This window comes from Lontra canadensis, unplaced genomic scaffold (assembly GCF_010015895.1).
Source record: "Lontra canadensis isolate GAN:19392208 unplaced genomic scaffold, GSC_riverotter_1.0 scaffold70, whole genome shotgun sequence".
Lineage (NCBI taxonomy): Eukaryota > Metazoa > Chordata > Mammalia > Carnivora > Mustelidae > Lontra > Lontra canadensis.
Genome location: NW_022631064.1, coordinates 5,548,433 through 5,568,401, shown reverse-complemented (window position 1 = coordinate 5,568,401; position 19,969 = coordinate 5,548,433). Strand labels below are relative to the sequence as shown.

Genomic DNA, 19,969 nt, shown 5'->3' with positions numbered 1-19,969 from the left:
TGGGTATTCACTATAAAATTCTTTATAATTTCCTGTGTGTTTAGTGTTTAGTGTTTTTCCTATAAAACCTAGGGAGGAAAGGTTATGATGAGTACCGTAGAAAGTATGCAAACACAGGTTTGTACAAGAGGTACGTTTCCCTCCGTTTCTGACTGCATTCTTCCAGTTTTATGCCAAGGCTAGTTACCACTACCTGTAGCTAGCTCCCCGCCCCCAGGCAAACACTAACCTCCTTTTTGTTTCTACAGACTTGCCTATTCTGGACGTTTCATATAAATGGAACCCCACAAATACAGGGCCTTTTGTGACTTGTTCAAGGTTCTTCCGTGTTCCCAGCATGTATCAGTACTTCACTTCTTTCCATGGCAGAATAAGAGCCATTGTACGGATATCCCACATTCTGTACATCCGCTCGTCAGCTAACAGATACCTGGACTGCTCTCAGTTTGGGGCTATTATGTATGAATAATGTTGCTATAAATATTCATGTACAAATGTTTGTACGGACATATGTTTCATTTCTCTTGGGTATCCACCTAGGAGAGACACTGCTGAATGAAATGATAATTCCATGTGTAACTTTTTCAAGAACTGCCAGACTGTTATCTGTCTGGGCTGTTTTCTGTCCGCACGAGCAGTGTGTGAGGGTTCTGATTCTCTAAGCCCGGACCAATCTTTGTTATTACCTTTTTTTTTTTTTTTTAATTACAGTTATCCTAGTGTGTGTGAAGTGGCACCTCATCCTGGTTTTGATTTTCATTGCCCTGATAACCAGTGATGTTGAGCATCTTTTCATGTATTTGTTGTCCATTGGTGTAACCTCTTTGAACAAATATGCATTCAGATCCTCTGGCCATGTTTTAATTAGGCTGGTTTTTAGTATTGCGTTATAGGAGTTCTCTATCCTAGATTTTTAAAAGCCCCTTATTAGACATAGGATTTACAAATATTCTTTCCCATTCCATGAGCTGTCTTTTCACTTTTTGATCGTGTACTTTGAAACACAAAAGTTTATAGTTTTATTTATCCATTTTTTCTTGGTTGTAATTTTCTTGTCGTATCTAAGACACTATTTCCTACTCCAAATTTTACTCCTATGTTTTCTTCCAAGAGTTCTATAATTTAGATCCTACATTTAGGTCCACAATCCAATTTTAGTTCATTTATGTATATGGTGTGAGGTAAGGGCCCAACTTTATTCTTTTCCATGTGTATATCTCGTTATCCCAGCAGCATTTATTGAAAAGACTTTTCTTTTCCCTGGTGAATAGTTTCGGCACTCATGTTGAAAATCAATTGACTATTTGTACATACATCTCTGGACTTTCAATTCTAGGTCATTTACCTATACATGTATCCTTGTGTCAGTAGCATACTTTCTTGATTATTGTTACTTCACAGTAAGTTTTGATAACCTTTTTTTCTTGCTATACATTGTTTTTACTGAACATATTCTGATAAACACTTATTTTTACATATACAATACATATGCTATACAGAATATAACAGTGGGGATCTTTTTTTAACATACATGCTTATTTACACACGTCAACAAATAGTTTCTATAAAACAAATGTGTAGAGGTTGACCAAAATGACTGAGTTTTAAGGTCTGATACACACTAACAATTCACCTTTCAAAAAGATTATGCCAATTTATTCTCATCAACTATGTAGGAGAAAACCTTAACCTACATCTTCTACAATGCAGCGTATTACCAAACTTGCACATCCTTACTCAACGTAATTTTTCTCACTTTTTGAACTTCTCTGTTGTGATAAATCCTACTTTGCTAATAAATGCATGCAAAAAAAAAATAACAATAAGACCCAATTACTAATAAAATGTTTCTACCAGCAACTCCATTTTTTGGAATTTATCTAAAATTGTCTTAAATAGTTTCAAGAGGAAAAAGAGATGTTCAAAGTAGTCTTATTTGTAATATAGAAAAAAAGATTACAAACTAGATGCTGATCAACAGGAAAACTATTAATTAAAATATGGTATAGTCCCTAAACAGTATATCCAAATATTAAAAACTATAAACATGGAGTCTGTAGCCATATAGAATATGCAAATTTTTAAAAGCAGGAAACAAAACAGTATATATACTCTGTACACTGATTATCACTACTTTAAAATTACACAGGCACATGGGAATGAAAATACATAAATGACTATGTGGTAATTTTCTCCTTTAATATCTAAACTTTCTGTCACTTAGGATTAGGTTCATAATTAGGAAATGTGTTCATAAATACATTACATTAAAAAAATATACTTACTGTGATGATGCCAATTAGTTGAGTATAAAAAAGTCCCGTTATCCCAACTAACATAGTAATGCCCATAAAGGCAGCTAGTCTCATTATGGCCAATTCATGTCTAAAAACAAAGAGGTCCTATAAGAAGAAGAAAAAAGAAAGACTTAAAAACAAATTGAAAAGTTACTTATAATTTCAGTAACACTCAAGAATTAACCTATAAGGGGCGCCTGGGTGGCTCAGTGGGTTAAAGCCTCTGCCTTTGGCTCAGGTCATGATCTCAGGGTCCTGTGATCGAGTCCCGCATCAGGCTCTCTGCTCAGAGGGGAGCCTGCATCCTCCCTCTCTCTCTCTGCCTGCCTCTCTGCCTACTTGTGATCTCTGTCTGTCAAATAAATAAATAAAATCTTAAAAAAAAAAAAAGAATTAACCCATAACATTGTTCCTTATTATCTTAAAAAATACTCTCCCCCTTTTGAGTTTACTCCACTTAATCACTATATAAATATTTGAAAATTTCAAAAATAATTGCTTTTAATTTATAGTAGCATGCCAAAAAATGGGATTTTTACTGCTCTCGTGTCAAAAAACCTCAATCTTAAAGTTGCAAATTAGCCACATTTATTTACCATTTGTAGCAAAAAACAAAAGAAAACAAAAACCTCCAAAAAACACAAACAAAACATACAGTGTACAATCTTTGGTTACACAAAAGGAAATTTTATTATTATACTTCTAAAGAGTTGAATGCACAAGCCTGATTCACAGTATTGAAGTTCAGGTGACCAAGATAGCCGAGATTATGTCACTTAGTCAAAACGAGGGGGAAATATTAATGATGGGATCTTGTGGACAAGTTCTCTTTAAGCCTACTTCATCCATCCATCCATCCACTCGATTACCACTGCCAAGCGTGGCGCTAAGTAACAGAAAAAAGTAAAAACGAGAAAGATATGGTCCATGCCCTGAAAAAGTTGCAGCTTATTTAGAGAGAGAAGCCAACTTCATGAAACTCCAAACAGTGTGATCTATGCTCTAACAGGGATGCATGCAGAAGACTGTGGAAACACCAAGCAATGCCTAGACAGGAAGGAGAAATGTAAATGCTGTGAAGGAACGCTGATTTCCTGGCTCATGGTATAAAAATAAGTGTCTCAAAAGTGAACCCAAGAAAGTGGTGGAAAGACAGGAAAACAAGAAGCACTTCATTTTCTCTGTAACCAAGCAGACAGACCAGAGCAGTGAGATGGGAGTTCTGGAAACCTCCCGCTGCTAAGCTGTGCAGTAATACTTCCACAGTGGACAGAAGCAACAGATGAACGGAAAGACCCCCGAAAACATAACCACCCACATGCCTTTTTAACACTGAATCAGGTTCAGGCTTATGGGTATCCTGGTAGCGATGTCAAAAATAGGGAGGTCACCGAACATAAGGAGCTTGCTTGAAACAAAAAAACTGATGCTTTTCGGTGTAGCACAATGACCACCCACCAGACTCAAGCAGAAATCGGAGTCTATACCCAAACCACTCAGTTCATACAGCAGTCAGAAATCAGGCAGTCATTTCAAATGCTCAGTGAGAAGAGCCTGACACAGAGTCCTTACAAATCATGGACGATGAAAAGATGGAGCTATGCACGATACAAGAAATTCCATACAAGAAATTCTGCTCTACCACTGTTTGAAAACACCAATTTGTTCCAACGTGGTCAGTACATGAAACGACAACTTGAGCACAGAGAGAATTCTGTGTTACTTATGTGTGACTTCATCCATGAGAAACCCTAAGTGAACATGGAAGACTGCACCCAGCTAAACAAAGGCCTGCGGGTATACACAAAACGCATGCAGACTCCCGAACACCTAGTGACCACCGCAACTGACCGTCTGTGTTAGGGGCCGCACTCACCCACACCTGCTATTGCAACTTCCCCTCAGGTTTCAGATGACCCTCCTTTCATCACTTACTGCAACCTGTCTGATGCCCGCTGCCACGCTGACACAGCAGGTCTCTCTTCTAAAGTGTCAAGTTCAGTATCGTATTTGTGTATTTCTCAACTATTTAACAGGTGTGAAACTGTGCTGCTGATTTTATTAGGTTCTGACCCTTCTGAGTGTCACTGACAAAGTTTCTGAGTGTTGTGCCTCCCTCTTCCCATAAGCTCTGTGGTTTTCACTGCATAATTTTGCATAGTAGGGTGAATTTCAGAAATGCACATATGGTGTTACAGTAGAGCTTCGTGTAATAAAAATACCATATATGACCAAATAAAAAGCATCTTCTCTTCTCCCAGTGAAAAGCTTTTAAACAAATTTTGCCAGCTAGAATTTATAAATGTTGGGGATGATGAGATTAAAAGATCTAACGCTAATATTACATTTATTCACAGGTTGCACATTTGGATTTAAGAGTATTCGTGTAAAACAGTAAAATACTTTGAGAAATTTCTTTTTATCACTCTTAACATTTTCAAAACACAACTGCATTCCAAGATTGCACACACATAATTAACATGTTCAGTACTAAATCCAAATCTTGGTCATTTAGCAAAGTTCTTCAGAGCATAACATCTTCACTTTATTTTAGATTTTTTTTTTTTTTGATGTAGCACTTTTGGGATCTAAAAATTCGCTTGGAAAACTTTATCCAAATCACAAGAACCCGTGTGCTATTCGAGATCTTTCCTACATATTCAGTGTTATGACTGAATGTGTCTTCCCCTAAATCCATATGTTGAAGTCCTAATTCCTAGTACCTCAGAATGTGACCGTCTTTGGAGACAGGGCCTTTAAGGAGGAGAATAAGTTAAAACAAGTCCCTTAGGGTGGCACTAATCCAATCTGACTGGTGTCCCTATAAGAGGAAACCAAGAAACACAGACACCAGGATGCTCACGCACAGAGGAAAGACCATGTGAGGACACAGCAACAAGGTGGCCCAGATGCAAGCCAAGGACAGAGGCATCCTAAGAAACCCAACCTGCTGACTTCAGGCTCTTCGATATCCAGCCTCCAGAACTACGAGAAACTGAGTTTCTGTTGTGTAAGCCTTCCAGTCTGCAGCATTTTGTTACGGCAGCCTTAGCAAATGGATATTCTAACTGTATTCCTTTATCATTTTCATTTTCCCCACTTTTTGTTAAGAGATGTGCTTATATCCAGGAAATGCATAAGATGTAAGTTCAGTTTAGAGAAAAGTCACACCATCCTCTCAAGAATGAGAACACGTGACAGCACACAGAGCTTTCATCTGTGCATTCCCTCCCCATCACATTCTCTTCCTCATCCCTACCTGAAGGTAAAGGTTACTGACTCACTGTTTCTGCCATTTGGATACAACCAAGTTTTAGTTGTATATTGCAGATGCCTTCTACACTAAGTCTACCTTTTCACTGTCTTTATGGCATATTTTGATAACTCCAAGGGCTTCAATTTAATGTAGACCAATGTATCAATCTTTTCCTTCAGTGCTTTTTATTTCTTGTTTAAGAAGGCTTTCCTAATCCTGAGGTACTAATAGCACTCTCCTACATTATCATCCAAAGCCTTTAAAAGCTCTGTAGCTTTGCCTTTCACATTTAGGTCACTAATCCATCTGGAACTGATGTTTATTCTTTTTCTGCACAGTGCAATATAGGGGTCTGAATTTACTTTTATTATATGGATATCCATCTGTATTTTCAGAAAAAATTTCATTAGTCTTTCAAGTTACACACACAATCAGAAACACACACACACACACACACACACACATTCACTCTCTCTCTCTCTCTCTCTGTCTCTCTCTGTCAAGCTTCATATTTTTCCCCCACAGGTCTTGTACTTTTTGGCCATATTTAATTCAGGAACTTCCTGTTTCTATTATAAATGGTTTGCTATTAATTTTATTGTCTAAATAGTTGTCTGCATACACATGATTTTTTTTTCTAATCTGTTAATGTGATAAAAATACTGATTTTCTAATGTAAAAACTGCCTTTCATGTCTAAGATAAACACAACTGGATAAGGCTGGTTACGTATATATCCATATTCAGTTTGCTAATATTTTGTGTAGAAGTTGTTTATCTATGTTCATAATCAGACTAGTCTATAATTTTCTTTCTTTCTTCATTATCTTTGATAAGTTGTATATTTAATATATGCTAAACGCCTAAAACGAGTTGGGGAGAGTTCCCTCTTTTTCTGTTCTTTCTAAAAGAGTTTGTATAAGACTAGAATTATTGTTTCCTTTCATATTTGACAGAGGTAGAACTCACTGATAAATCTGTGGATATTTCTTGCACAAGTTTTAACCACTCACTCATGGTTACAGAACTCCTCCTGTTTCCAATTTCCTCCTGAAGCAATTTTCTTCTTAGAGCTATGCTATGCTTACGATCAGGAAGCTCAGTACTGTTAAAGATGTCAACTATCCAAACTGATGGATAAAATTAGTACAATTCCAATAAAAATCCCCACTGGCAGAGCATATAGTCTACTAATGGTGAACTATATGGTTTTTTTTTTTTTTATTTAAAAAAAGGTTTTTTTTTTTAAACTTTAGGTTACTTTTCTTTGTACAGATTGCTAAGTAAGCTGTATCTAAATTTCATGGGAATAAACAAAACACAACAAATACCATACCACTCCTATATAAAAAGAAAACGGTGGGAGGGTTTGGTTTATTGCATGCATTCTCAATGTAAGTAATATGGCCCCCAAAGGAGGGAGAAAACTGGTGCTTCCAGGGGAAAAAAATCACCTATTTCAATAGTTTTGTGGCCATACACAAATCAATCCTACCTGACAAAATCTTATTCCTTAGTATTTAATTTCATAGAGGGAAGGGGAGAAAAGGCCTAAAAAGGCTCCTGAGGGAGCAAAAATAATGAAAAAAGAGGAGTCTCCACTGGATAAGAAGATTTGCTGTAAAACTATGGTTATGACAGCATGGTGCAACCACAAGGATAGACAAATAGACCAACGGACTAGAAAGAACCAGAAACAGACACACACATAGACGGCTGCGTTTCTGACAAAGATGGCACTGCAGAGTGGAAAGAATTATCTTTTTTAATAAATGGTGCTAAATCAATTGGCTATCCATCTGAGAAGGAAAATGAAACCTGACTCATACCTCATGGGAAACACAAAAATCAATTCCAGGTGGAAATGTAAAAAAAAATATAATACTTGGAAGACAACGTAAGAGAATTATATTGATGATTTGGGGATAGAAAAAGACTTCTTAAATTGAACCCAAAAAGCACTAACTGAAAAGGAAAAGACTGATAAGTTGAAGTACATGAAAATTAAAAACTCCTGTTCATCAAAAAATACCATCAACAGAGAAAGGGTAAGCTAGAGAGCAGACAATACTTATTACACATACTCAAAACAGAGCTCAAATCTAAAATGCTCTACAATTAGAAAAAGAAAACAAAAAAAGTCAAATAACTGCCCCCCCACACCACCGCCACCAAATAGGCAAAATACTTCCACAGGCACACTGCATGAAATAGGCTATTCATATGTTCAGTAAGCATATGAAAGGGGGCTCAATACCATTAGTCATTGGAGAAATGCAAATGAGAACACAATCAAGTACTGCTCATCTCCAGCAAAATGGTTAACTTTAAGAAGACCTGAACCAGGGGTGCCTGGGCGGCTCAGTCGGCTAAGCATCTGCCTCCGGCTCGGGTCATGATCCCAGAGTCCCGGGATGGAGCCCCACATCAGGTTCTCTGCTCAGCAGGGAGCCTGCTTCTCTCCTTTCTTCCGGCTCCTGCTTTATCTGTCTCTCTCAAATAAATAGAATATTAAAAAAAAAAAGAAGAAGAAGAAGACCTGGACGAGTATTAGTGGGGCTGTAAAGCACTCTGAACTTATATTCTCTACTAGTGGGGGTTTAAATTCATTGGACCACTTTGGAAAACTGGGTAACAGTGTCTAAAGAACACAGATATATCCTTTGAACACTATCCACTTCTAGCTGTAAGTCCAAGGGAAATACCTGCACACATACAGGAGAGACAAGGCTACTTCCTGGCCATTATCCGTAAGAGCCCCAAACTGGAAACAGTGCAAATGTCCATCAACAGAATGGATAAATAAATAGTCTTAAATTAAATGAAATACAGTTTACCCCTGAACATCAGTCTGACCTGCACCAGTCTACTTATATCCAGATTTTTTCCCTGTATTATACGTATATTTTCTTTTCCTTACACTTTTATTAATAACATTTTCTTTTCCCTAGTTTACTTCATTGTAAGCACACAGTATATGATACAGATATAAAATATGTGTTAACCAACTGTTTATCTTATTGTTAAGGCTGCCAGTCGACAGTAAGATTATTAGCAGTGAAGTTTTGGGGGAGTCAAAGTTATACGTGAATTTTCAACCGCACAGGGGGTTGGGTCCCCTAATCCCTGTGCTGTTCAAGAGTCAACTGCACCCATGAATAAATTTACAGTAATACTCACAGCAATGAAAAAGAACTAATAACGAAAAGAATAATTCTTATAAGGACTCCTCAAGGAGAATTTTTGATAATTCACTGAACTGTTTGTTTTTATTTTTGTACACTCTTCTGTAGGTGTGTTTTATAATATAGAAGGTACAAAAAATGAAATTACACTGAGAAGAAAGCTGTGACCTTGAAATATACACTAGAAAAATACTTTAATTTCATAAATAGAAACAAAACTCTTTTAAAATATGTATAAGCAACATGCAAAATAAAATTAGGTTACATATGGTCTGTGAAAGGAGAGACAAAAATGTCCAGTAAGTTATAAGAAAGGATATGAGACAGAAGGAAAAAAGGAGAGAGGGGAAGTCCCACTGCTCTGTGAGCTCATCTACCACTTTCTTCCCGGGCCAGTCGGATGGCAGAGTCTCCTCCCCCAACACGTGGAGATGCAGAGCAGCGCCCACAGAGACTGCTGCACACAGCAAGAGCAGAGATAAACAGAGAAGAAGAAACATACAGGCGACATGCACACACGCATGCCGCACAAACCGATCGAGGAAGAGAGGGGCGCTTACACGGAATAAACAGCGACATTCCCATCTGGCCATCTTCTGTAATGCTGTCATTGAAACTTCTCAAAATGTTACAAAACTAGTGAGCAGTGGGGCGCTTCCTGACGCAAGCTAGATGAAATAAGCCACGAGCTGGATTTGGCCACTCACGGTCTAGCAAGTAAGTCTTCTGATAACTTGGGTCTGTGAATTCCTTGAACTCATCTCTTCCAACAATTTCATCTTCTATCCTAATCTAGTATTGATCCAAATTCTATGATTAAACCCAGTATCATATTGCTTCCTATAACTGTACCCATACCATAAATGCAAGTTCAAGCACAGCACACTCTGAATACCAACCTCCTACCTCTGGAGCCTAACTCCCTGTAGGCCGATGATGCTAACAAACTGTCAGTGTCAGTGGGACCTCCAATCTGTTGACCCAGCCACCATTTTACGACTTATTACTGTCTTCCCCCAACACTGTCACTGACTCCCTGCTTGTTTACACTCCACAGTACACTGCCATAGCTTTCCTCAGTACACCATCCACTTTCTTGACCCTCTCCTTTACCACTGTTCTCCTCCTGGCTCACTGGCTGCACTTTCTTCATCAACTTTCTGATTCACCCTCATCCTTCTGTCTTCTAAACTTTAAGAGTGCCCTGGGCTTGGTCTTCAGACCTCTTTCCTTCTCAATGTGTACTTACTCCCTAGAAAATCTCCTATCAGATCCCATGACTTTAAACCCCATCTTTATGCTGAAAGCTCATAGATTGAAAGCTCACATCACTCCACTGAAACTGCTGCCTACCTCTGACCAGTCAACATCTCTCCTTAGATACGGAAGAGGCACCTCAAAGTAAATACATAAAACCAAAATCTTTAACTTATTCCTAAAACCAACTCTTCCTCCAGGCTTCTCCATCTCAGGAGGTGATATGTCTATTCTTCCGTTGTTCAGGCCATGAAACCTTGTGATCATCTTTGACCTGCCACATTTTATTTCATACTCTACATCCACATCATCGCCAAATCATTTAGCTCTTCAAACTATAATGGCTCACTTCTCAACACTTCCACTACTCTCATAATCATCTCATGTTTGGACTACATTTTAATAGTCTTACAACTAGTCTTAAGTGTTGTCATCCTTGTTCTCCCTCAATTTATTTCCCAACCATCAGTTTTCTTTCTAAAATGTAAATGAGTTTGTGTAACTGTGCTCAAAACCCTCTAATAGTTTCCAGAGTCCCAACCACCAAACATCCTAAAAAACCCATCTCCAATCTATCCCTCACTGCTCTCAATTCAGCTCCTCCTACCTTCTCCCAGCTTGCTCCACTCAAGGCAGACTGGTCTTCTTACTGCTCCTTGAAAATATCAAGTATGCTCCCACCCCAGGGGGACTTGGCCCAGGTCCTTTCCTCTCCGTGGAATGCTTTTCCTCCCAATATCAATGACTTACTTGAGTTCCAGGTCGCTGCTCAAGTGTCACTACTGAGAAAGGCCTTCTCTGGCTGCAATATCAACCATTAACCTCTCTCCCTTACCCAACTGTATTATACTTAATAGTACTTTTTTGCATGTTATGTATTTGTTTATTGCCTGTCTCCTCCAATTAGAATATAAGCTCCTTAATGCAAGAACTGGGTTTTATTCACTGCTGCATCCTCAGAGGCTAGATCTGGGACCAATGCACACAGTAGACACTCAACAAATATTTGTTAAATGACTAAATGAGTGGTTTATGTAATTTCTTAAAGTAAACATGTTTCACAAATAAAATTTTACATTATTATAAACTATAAGTTTTTATAGCGCCAGTAGGAAGCAATCTTTGTTTATAAGCCATTTTTAAGTAATTTTCTGTGTTTTTATGAAATGAATCTGAAAATTAACAAGATTTGACATATTTAGGATCTTCCTGTTACTAAAAAGTTTTTCAGCCTCAGCATGATGGATAGTTTGGGCTGAATCACTCTCTGCTGGGGAGACTACCCTATCCTTCTAGAATATTTACCGGCATCCCTGACCTTTACCCACTAAGATGCCCGAAGCATTCCCCAGATCTGTGACAACCAAAAAATGTCTCCTGATATGACCAATGTCCTCTGGGGGATTAGGGGACAAAATCTCCCTCTTCCCCCCACCGCACTACTGTAAGGGATCTGATTTTCCTTATTTTTCAAAAATAAAAATAGGTTGTATCACAAACTGATTTGAATTTTCAAAATGGCTTCAAAACCAACAACACATGCTGAAATTAGAGCCCTGTGGCAATTACTCTTACAGAAAATAAAATCCTGTTATATCTGTATGGTTATCAGCACTTTTGGGAATAAGCCTTAAGTTTGATCATAATATCCCAGAGAAGTTACAGGACTGTTCTGTACATCCCTCTTTCACATCCAGCCCCCAAGTAAAATGTCCTTTTTCAGTTTTGTTACATTCTAATGAAAATTAATATCTAAATGAGAAAAAAATCATTATTCACACCTAACTAATGGCTATCATTGAGGGTTCAGGATGACACGTTAAGTTCTGATACAGATATAATTGCAGTTTTCTTAGAGAGCAAACTGCACTGGCACCTGACAGCCAGTTTCATGGCGGAGGCTAAAATATTTTAGAAAAACCATTTTGTCTGCCTTCCCATACTTTAGTAGTAAAAACTCTAGAAAAATTGACACTATAATAAAGAAAAAGATACTATATTTTCTTGCTACATTTACCATTTAACATATGATGTTTGGTCAAAGATGAGTGAGATGGGCACCTGAGTGGATCAGTTGGTTAAGTGTCCGACTCTTGAACTTGGCTCAGATCATGATCTCAGGGTCATGAGATCGAGCCCCGTGTACGAAGCCTGCTTGAGATTCTCTCTCTCGCTCTGCCCCTCCCCAGCCCCACACACTCTTTCTTTTTCTCTAAAATAAATACATCTTAAAAAGAAGAAAAAAAAAAAAGATGAGTGAGACAATAAAATTGCTGCTGGGCTGTAACCATTTAAACTCAAAGTGATGACACCATTCTCAGAGAGAAATAAAAACTGCTAAGTTTTCTATGCTAAATGCTGTAATATTTATAAGTAATTAGCTATAGGAACAAATTTAACGAAGACATATATTCAGTAGACCTGATACTGTACAGCAAGGTCAAGATTTCTTACGAGGATTCCACGTTCTATGTATCACTAAAAGCTCAGAGATAGGCTGACACATTCAAATGACAACTGTTCGAATAATAGGGTATTCTTTTGGGTTTTTTTTGAACTCACGACTCTGAGATGGAGACCTGAGCTAAATCAAGAGTCGGGACACTGAACCAATTCAGCCACCCAGGCACCCCAATAATAATATTCTTAAGCTGTTTTTCTTTCCCCATAAATATAAACTAATTATATTATATCTGACACTATTACTTTCAAGCAAAAGAAAAAACAAACTACCAAGTGATGATATCTCCACCACCATTTCAGGATGCATCCACAGACATGCCAAATTACCATCATATTAGCATTAAAAATAATTTACATTTCATTTTTTCTTAAATTTTTCTTAATTTCACACTGTTTTTGCCTATTCTCAACTGTTTTTCCCCAAATCCAAAAAGTTAAATAAATATATCAGTAATTTTTATCCATTCTAAAGTGACCATGGTAAATAAATGATTTAATAGATATCAAAAAACAAAGGTTATTGAATAAAGTCGAAAATACTGTTTAAAGAGCAATAAATAATGGAAGTACTCAGGACACTTTAAGATTGATTATATAGAAGTTTAATATTTACCAACATTCGAAGCTACCTGCAATCAAATCTTCTGGCTATTTCTATTCTTTGTTAGCCAACTAATTCTGTGGCACTGTTATATCTGACATCAAGTCCTTAGCAACACTACTGGAATGAGCTAATTGGAATAATAATGATGTATCTTCCTAGCTGAAGAGTCTGCCAGACTGCTAAACATTATTTATTTTCCTCTTCTGAATATTGGCAGCATGTACCTTTTGAAATTCTCTCCTTTCTTTCCCCCTTCTGTCACTCTCCCCATAGCCTTAAATGTAGTTAATATATTAGTTTTGGGCCTTCACAAAAAAACAGGTATAAAAGAATCAATTACAAATTATCTGAATCCACTTTATCTAAAAACAATTTAAAACACGTCACTTTAGAACTAATGTGGTAAGACACAAGTGGTTAGCTACAAAATCTCTACACTACTAGCTACGAATTATTTATTTCAAAAAGAAAACAACCTCAGATTTTCTCACCTAGAGAGACAGTATTGTCTACAATATGAGATTGCCAGCAGGTACCTATTTTTAAAAATATTTAAACCACTATAATGCCTTTATAAGGCCTATTTTGACAATCCTCATATTAGATAAGCTACTAAAAATGGGTTGCCTCAGTGAAAAATGAAAACAGCAAAGTATAAATTCACCAATCAGGAGATTCAATGAGCTTTCTCTGAAGAATAGATTTTTGTGACACTTCAGCATTTTTTAAGCCTGTATTTTTTTTTTAATTAACAATGTGACAATATTGTTTAAAAAAAAAATCACTCCAGGGAAAAATACAAAAAGTACAAAAGCATCTTGGTACTATGGAAAGAACATTGACTTAGGGATGGACAGAAATGGGCCAAAATCACACCTCTGCCAAGTGGTAACTCTTGGACTAACAAGTTTTGGATCTCTCTGACTCTTAGTCACCTTCTCTGTACAAATGGGAACCATACCACTTATCCTCTCAGAGATATTTTAAACGAGTTGACATTTTCCACTCATCAAATGCTTACAGATCCAGAATAACAGAATGTAAAATTCATGAAAAATATGACTAATGATATATTCATGACTCCATGAATAATAAATTTTTAAAAGTATACTACGTAAAGTGATACTTTCCTTCATATTTAATTACAAAACCATAATTTTCTAATATTGTTTTGTAAGCTAGCATACAATAAAATGAAATACATTATTGTACTTTAATAATATGCCAAATGACTAAGCATTTGCTTATAAATACTTAAAATAACTATGTGGAAAATAGTCAAATGTGGACCTTGGTCAAAGAAAATTTTCTTTAATATCCATTTACTTTATTCACTTTTAAAACGCTAAATCATTGCCAATCTATAGGTCTTAAAATCTTTAAAATAATTTTATCCTAGTAACTACTTAAAATAAGACATTTGTTTCAAGAGGGGTTTTAAAAATTAAATTTAACATTATATTGGCATGATAAATACAAATGATGGTCAAACTAATTCAACATCTAACATTTGAAAAACTTACCCAAAATCTTTACTGATTTTGGATTCTGTGACTCTAACTAAAAATGCTCACATTATCCCTATTTATTTAGAAAGATACCTATTACTTAAGTTTTTGCCATTTTTCCATTTATGTATTTTTGTTTTAATACTGAGAATTTTTTAAAAAGATTTTATTAATTTATTTGACAGATCACAAGTAGGCAGAGAGGCAGGCAGAGAGTGAGAGGGAAACAGGCTCCCTGCTGAGCAGAGAACCCGATGCTATGCTGGGCTAGATCCCAGGATCCTGAGATCACGACCTGAGGCCAAAGGCAGAGGCTTTAACCCACTGAGCCACCCAGGAGCCCCTAATACAGAGAACTTTGAAATTAGTGACTGTTGACAAAGAAGATGGTATAAGTATTATTCATTTTAGGTTTGTAGGCCTTCTTTAGTATAAAACTTAGAACACATATCAATAGTTACAGCTTAAAAATATATCCGTATTTTGGGTGTTCATGACTAATGAATAAATTCTTTATCTCCTATACCTCTTACTACCCTTTTCTCTCATTAAAGGGTATTTGAAATATTTCCTCAAAACCTCATATAGTAAAAATATATAAATCCTTGGAAGTTCATGATAGGTGGATATTTTAAAAGAATAAGAAGAAATGTTAGAAGTATTAAGTTACTCTAAAAAAACAATGGGGCATCTGCAAATCGGTTAAAACAATTCAGACCAGAAAGACCTCCCCTGACAAGAGGAAGCTAAGAGAAGAGAAATGGAAGAAAATCAGAATCCCAAAGCCCTTCACTTCCAGAGTTTGTGAACAGCTTGCTTTTTCTCTCTCAACTCTCTTTTCCTTGAGCTTAACCAAAACACACCAGTTTTCTACGGAATACAGGCTGACTGCCATTACAACAAAGCTTAAATGGCAATCCATTTCTTCTTTTGTTTAATTGAAAAAACACTCTTACCTAACAAACAAACAAACAAAAGAAACAAAAACCGGAGGAAGAGTTGTTAACACTTTCTTTTCCCACCCAGAGACCAAGCTCTGGGCCTTTGAATTTGGCTAGAAAAAATACTATGCTGCCATCTACCAACCTGAGAGGGTATAAGAAGAACAGAGAGTAAAGCTCTCACATCCTTTGACTGACAGAAGAACACAGGGTGAAAGTCCACGGCATCCCTTAATTGTGCTGATATCGGCATGAGAAAGATGCACAGTAATCATTAATACAATCTCCAAAGATAATTAGGGGCATCTGGGAATCTTTAGTTCATACCCCAAATAACTGAAAGGGTAACAATGTGAATTAACATGTTTCTGATACTATCTGGCCAGCTTTCCACACAAAGGGAAGAGATGGTTATGCTTTTGTTTGTTTTACAGAAAAATAAAAAAGACACAGGCAAAAACTTAGAAAAAAAAATTGATGGGGCAGGGCTGTTTAAAGACTATTCCACTACAATTTTTTTTTAAAGATTTTATTTATTTATTTGACAGACAGAAACCACAAGTAGGCAGAGAAGCAGGCACTGAGAAAGGGGGAGGCAGGCTCCCTGCTGATCCCAGGACCCTGGGATCATGACCTGAGCTGAGGGCAAAGGCTTTAACCCACTGAGCCACCCAGGCGTCCCCCAAATATTATTTTTTAATGTCAATGGTAATAATGGTGACTTCTGTACTGAAATTACTTATAGTATTTTTCTACCTTATCATTAAAAAATACAATAAATGTCATCATTAAGAGAACTAATACAGTAAGAACAGGTTCTATTATTTTACCTCAGAAATATTTACTACACAGTATATCAGTATTTTAGAACAGATTTGACCTTAAAAGCAATTATTTCAATTATTGCCTCTGGCCTTTAGTTCTACTCTTCGCCAACAGTGACTTCCTTCATCTCATCTGGTTAATCTCTACTGTACTAAAAGTGCACCCCAAGCCTCATTCCCTACAGCACAACAGTTCTCAAATCCTATGGCTAGAGCTCACTTTCCGTACAACTCCACAGGATACCTTTTACATAGACTATGACATGACTGTTGCCTCCTGGAGTTGCACAGTTAAGCAACACGGATTAGAATCACTTGGGAAGTGGGGCATCTGTGTGGCTCAGTCAGTTAAGCACCAGACTTTTGGATTCAACTCAGGTCCTGATCTCATGGCTCCTCAGATCAAGCCCAGAATGGAGCCTGAGCTCAGCAGGAGTGTGTTTGGATATTCTCTCCCTCTACCCCTTCTCCTGTGCGATCTCTTTCAAATAAGTAAATCTTTAAAAAAAAAAAGAATCTCTTGGGAAATAATTTTTTAAACAAAATGCTACTGCCAACATCATCTGTGAGGGAAATAGTTTTATGAGACTCACCTCAATAAGAACACTACGAAAAGCCATATAAAACCCAATTAATTAATAAATAAACAACTGACTGAAGACACTGGGAAGTAGCCAAAATAGCCAAGGCTTACAGGGCCAAGATCCAAGGGTACAGAAACACATTAAGGTGAGTCCTATATTCTGCATTGCTTTTTACCATAAGGGACTTGCCAATTCATCCCCAGTATGAAAGGTCAAGCATAAGCAGAGGCTCGGAGCTGTCTGTAACCTCACAGAGTTGAGAAAAGAACAAGGAAAAGGCATGATCCACAGTAAACACCTAAATTGTTCAGTTGAGTCTCATGAAGGGTTACGTCATAAGAGAGAAGGAAAACTGAAAGTAGTCCTTCACCAAGACAAAGCCCTGTAATCATAAATTGTTAGAAAACTTCAATAAATGTAATAAATGTCATGTTCAAAGGAACTGTTGTATTAAGACCAATGTTCTGTTATGTAACCTTAGAAATATTTGTCATATAAACCCTCAGTTGGATCAAGATGAGCCTTCTCTTTATTGCCTATCCAAAAAAATGTCACATGTCAGAAGAAAGGACTGAATATCTGGAAACTAAGACAAAAAAAAAAGCTAACAGAAACAGACCCATAAGTAGATCTCAATACTGAAACTGACACAGACATTAAAATAACTTTAATTAAAATGTTCAAAAGTATAGATGACAAATGGAAAATTTCACTAAAGGAGTTATCTATGAAAAAGTTATCAATGAAAATTTTCAATGTGAAAAATAAAACTGATTTAATAACTCAGTAGAACGGTTTGACAGATTAGACAGCACAGAAAAGGTGATCAGTAAATCAGAATAACGGTCAGTAGAAAATGCCCACTCTGAAGGAGAAAAAAAAAGAAAATACAGAAAAGATTGAAAGGTATGCAGTACAGTGAGATCTCACGTACATAAAATCAGACTATCAGAAATGCAAAAGAAAAGTTTGGCAGAAGCAGTATTTGAGGTAACATAGGCCAAGATATGTTTGTAACTTAAGGATGTTATCAAGCCAGAGATTCAAGAAATTATATAAACTCTCTCATAGGAGAAAAATGCAAAGAAGACAATGAAGCACATCACAGAATAACTGCTAAACTACAAAGACCAAAAAAAAAAAAAAAAAAAAAGAAGAAGAAAGAAAGAAAGAAAAGGAATTTCAGTCCAAGGTGGTGACATACAAGCTCCTGAACTCAACTCTTTTCATGGACACACTGAATCTACTGCTACATATGGAACAATTCTCTCTGGAAGAAATCCAGAAACTAGATGAGCAATTCCTACACAACACAACTATAGAAAAATCATCAAATCACAAAGGAAGAGAGCAAAAGAAGAACAAAAAATTATAAAATAGCTAGAAAACAATTAACAAAAGAGCAAAATTAAGTGCATGCCTATCAATAATTACTTTAAATGTAAATGGACTAAATTCTCCAATCAAAAACAAAGAATGGCTGAATGGATTAAAGAAAAAACCCTCAACAATATGGTGTCTATGAGAGATTCACTTTGGCTTTAAGGACACACAGACTGCAAATGAAAGATGGAAACAGATATTCCATGTAAATGGAAACCAAAAGCAATCAGAAGCAGCTATACTTTTATACCAATCAAAACGGACTAAAGTCAAAGACTATAATAAGAGACAAGGAAGGTCAACATAATGATAAAGGGATTGGTCCAATAAGAGGATTAATATTCATAAATATTTATGCAAACAGTATAGAGCCACCTAAATACCTAAAGCAAATATTAACAGACCTGAAGGGAGAAACAGAGAGCAAAACAATAATGGCAGGGGCTTTAATACTTGAGTTTCAACAATGGATAGATCATCGAGATAGAAAATTAACAAGGAAACATTGGATTTAAACTACACATTCGATCAGACAGACATTTATAGACCCTCCCATACAAAAGCAGGAGAATACACACTCTTCTCAAACATACATAAAATACTCTCCAGGAGAGATCATATGTTTAGGCCACAAAACAAGTCTTATTAATAAATTTAAGATGACTGAAATTGTATCAAACATCTTTTCTAAGAATGGTAGGAAACTAGAAATCAATTATAAGAAAAAACTGGAAAATTCAAAATTCACAAATATGTGGAGATTAAACAACATATTACTGAACAACAAATGGGTCAGAGGAGAAATCAAAACAGAAATCAAAAAATATTTTGAGGCAAATGAAAGTAGAAACTAAACACACAACAATTTAGGAGATGCACCAAAAGCAATTCTGAGAGAGGTTCATAGCAGCAAATACCTACCTGAGGAAAAAAGAGAGGTCTCAAAGTACCTAACTTTATACCTCAAGGAACTAGGGTGGAGACACACACACACACACACACACACACACACACAGGAAGAACAATGCCAAAAGTTAGTAGAAGGAAAGAAATAACAAAGATAAGAACAAAAGTAAATGAAACAGGGACTAAAAAGAAAACAGAAAAGATTAAGGAAACTAAAAGCAGATTCTTTGAAAAGATAAACAAAATAGACAAAACTTTAGCAAATTAATATAAATCATTCTCAAACTATTAAAAAAAATTGAAGGAGGAATCCTTTCAAAATCATTTTACAAGAACTTCATTAAACTGTTATCAAAATCAGACAACATTCGAAGAAAAGAAAATCACAGGACAAAATCCCTGATGAACAGAGATGTAAAAATCCTCCACAAAATATTAGTAAACTGAATTCAATAAAATGTTAAAAAAAAATCATACACCATGACCAAGTAGGATTTATTCCAGGGATACAAGAATGGTTCAACATCTGCAAAACAACCAACATGATACACATTAATGAAATGGGGGAAAAAAAGAATCAAAATCATCTCAATAGATGCAGAAAAAGCATTCTACAAAATTCAACATCCACTCATGATAAAAAGTCTTAAATTAGGTGAAGAAGGAATATATCGCAACATAATAAAGGCCATATATGACAAGCCCAGAGAAACATCATACTCAACAACAAAAAGTTGAAAGCTTTTCCTGCAGGACCAGGAA

General features: G+C 36.3%; 1 protein-coding gene across 1 annotated transcript in view; it reads right to left on the bottom strand.

The window, feature by feature from the left end:
- ZDHHC21 (zinc finger DHHC-type palmitoyltransferase 21) overlaps positions 1–19,969 on the bottom strand; it is a 57,905-nt gene that overhangs the window by 9,364 nt on the left and 28,572 nt on the right. Inside the window, exon 7 of the mRNA XM_032880569.1 lies at positions 2,286–2,402. Coding sequence (XP_032736460.1) covers positions 2,286–2,402 — 117 coding nt within the window. The remainder of the gene's footprint in view (positions 1–2,285; positions 2,403–19,969) is intronic.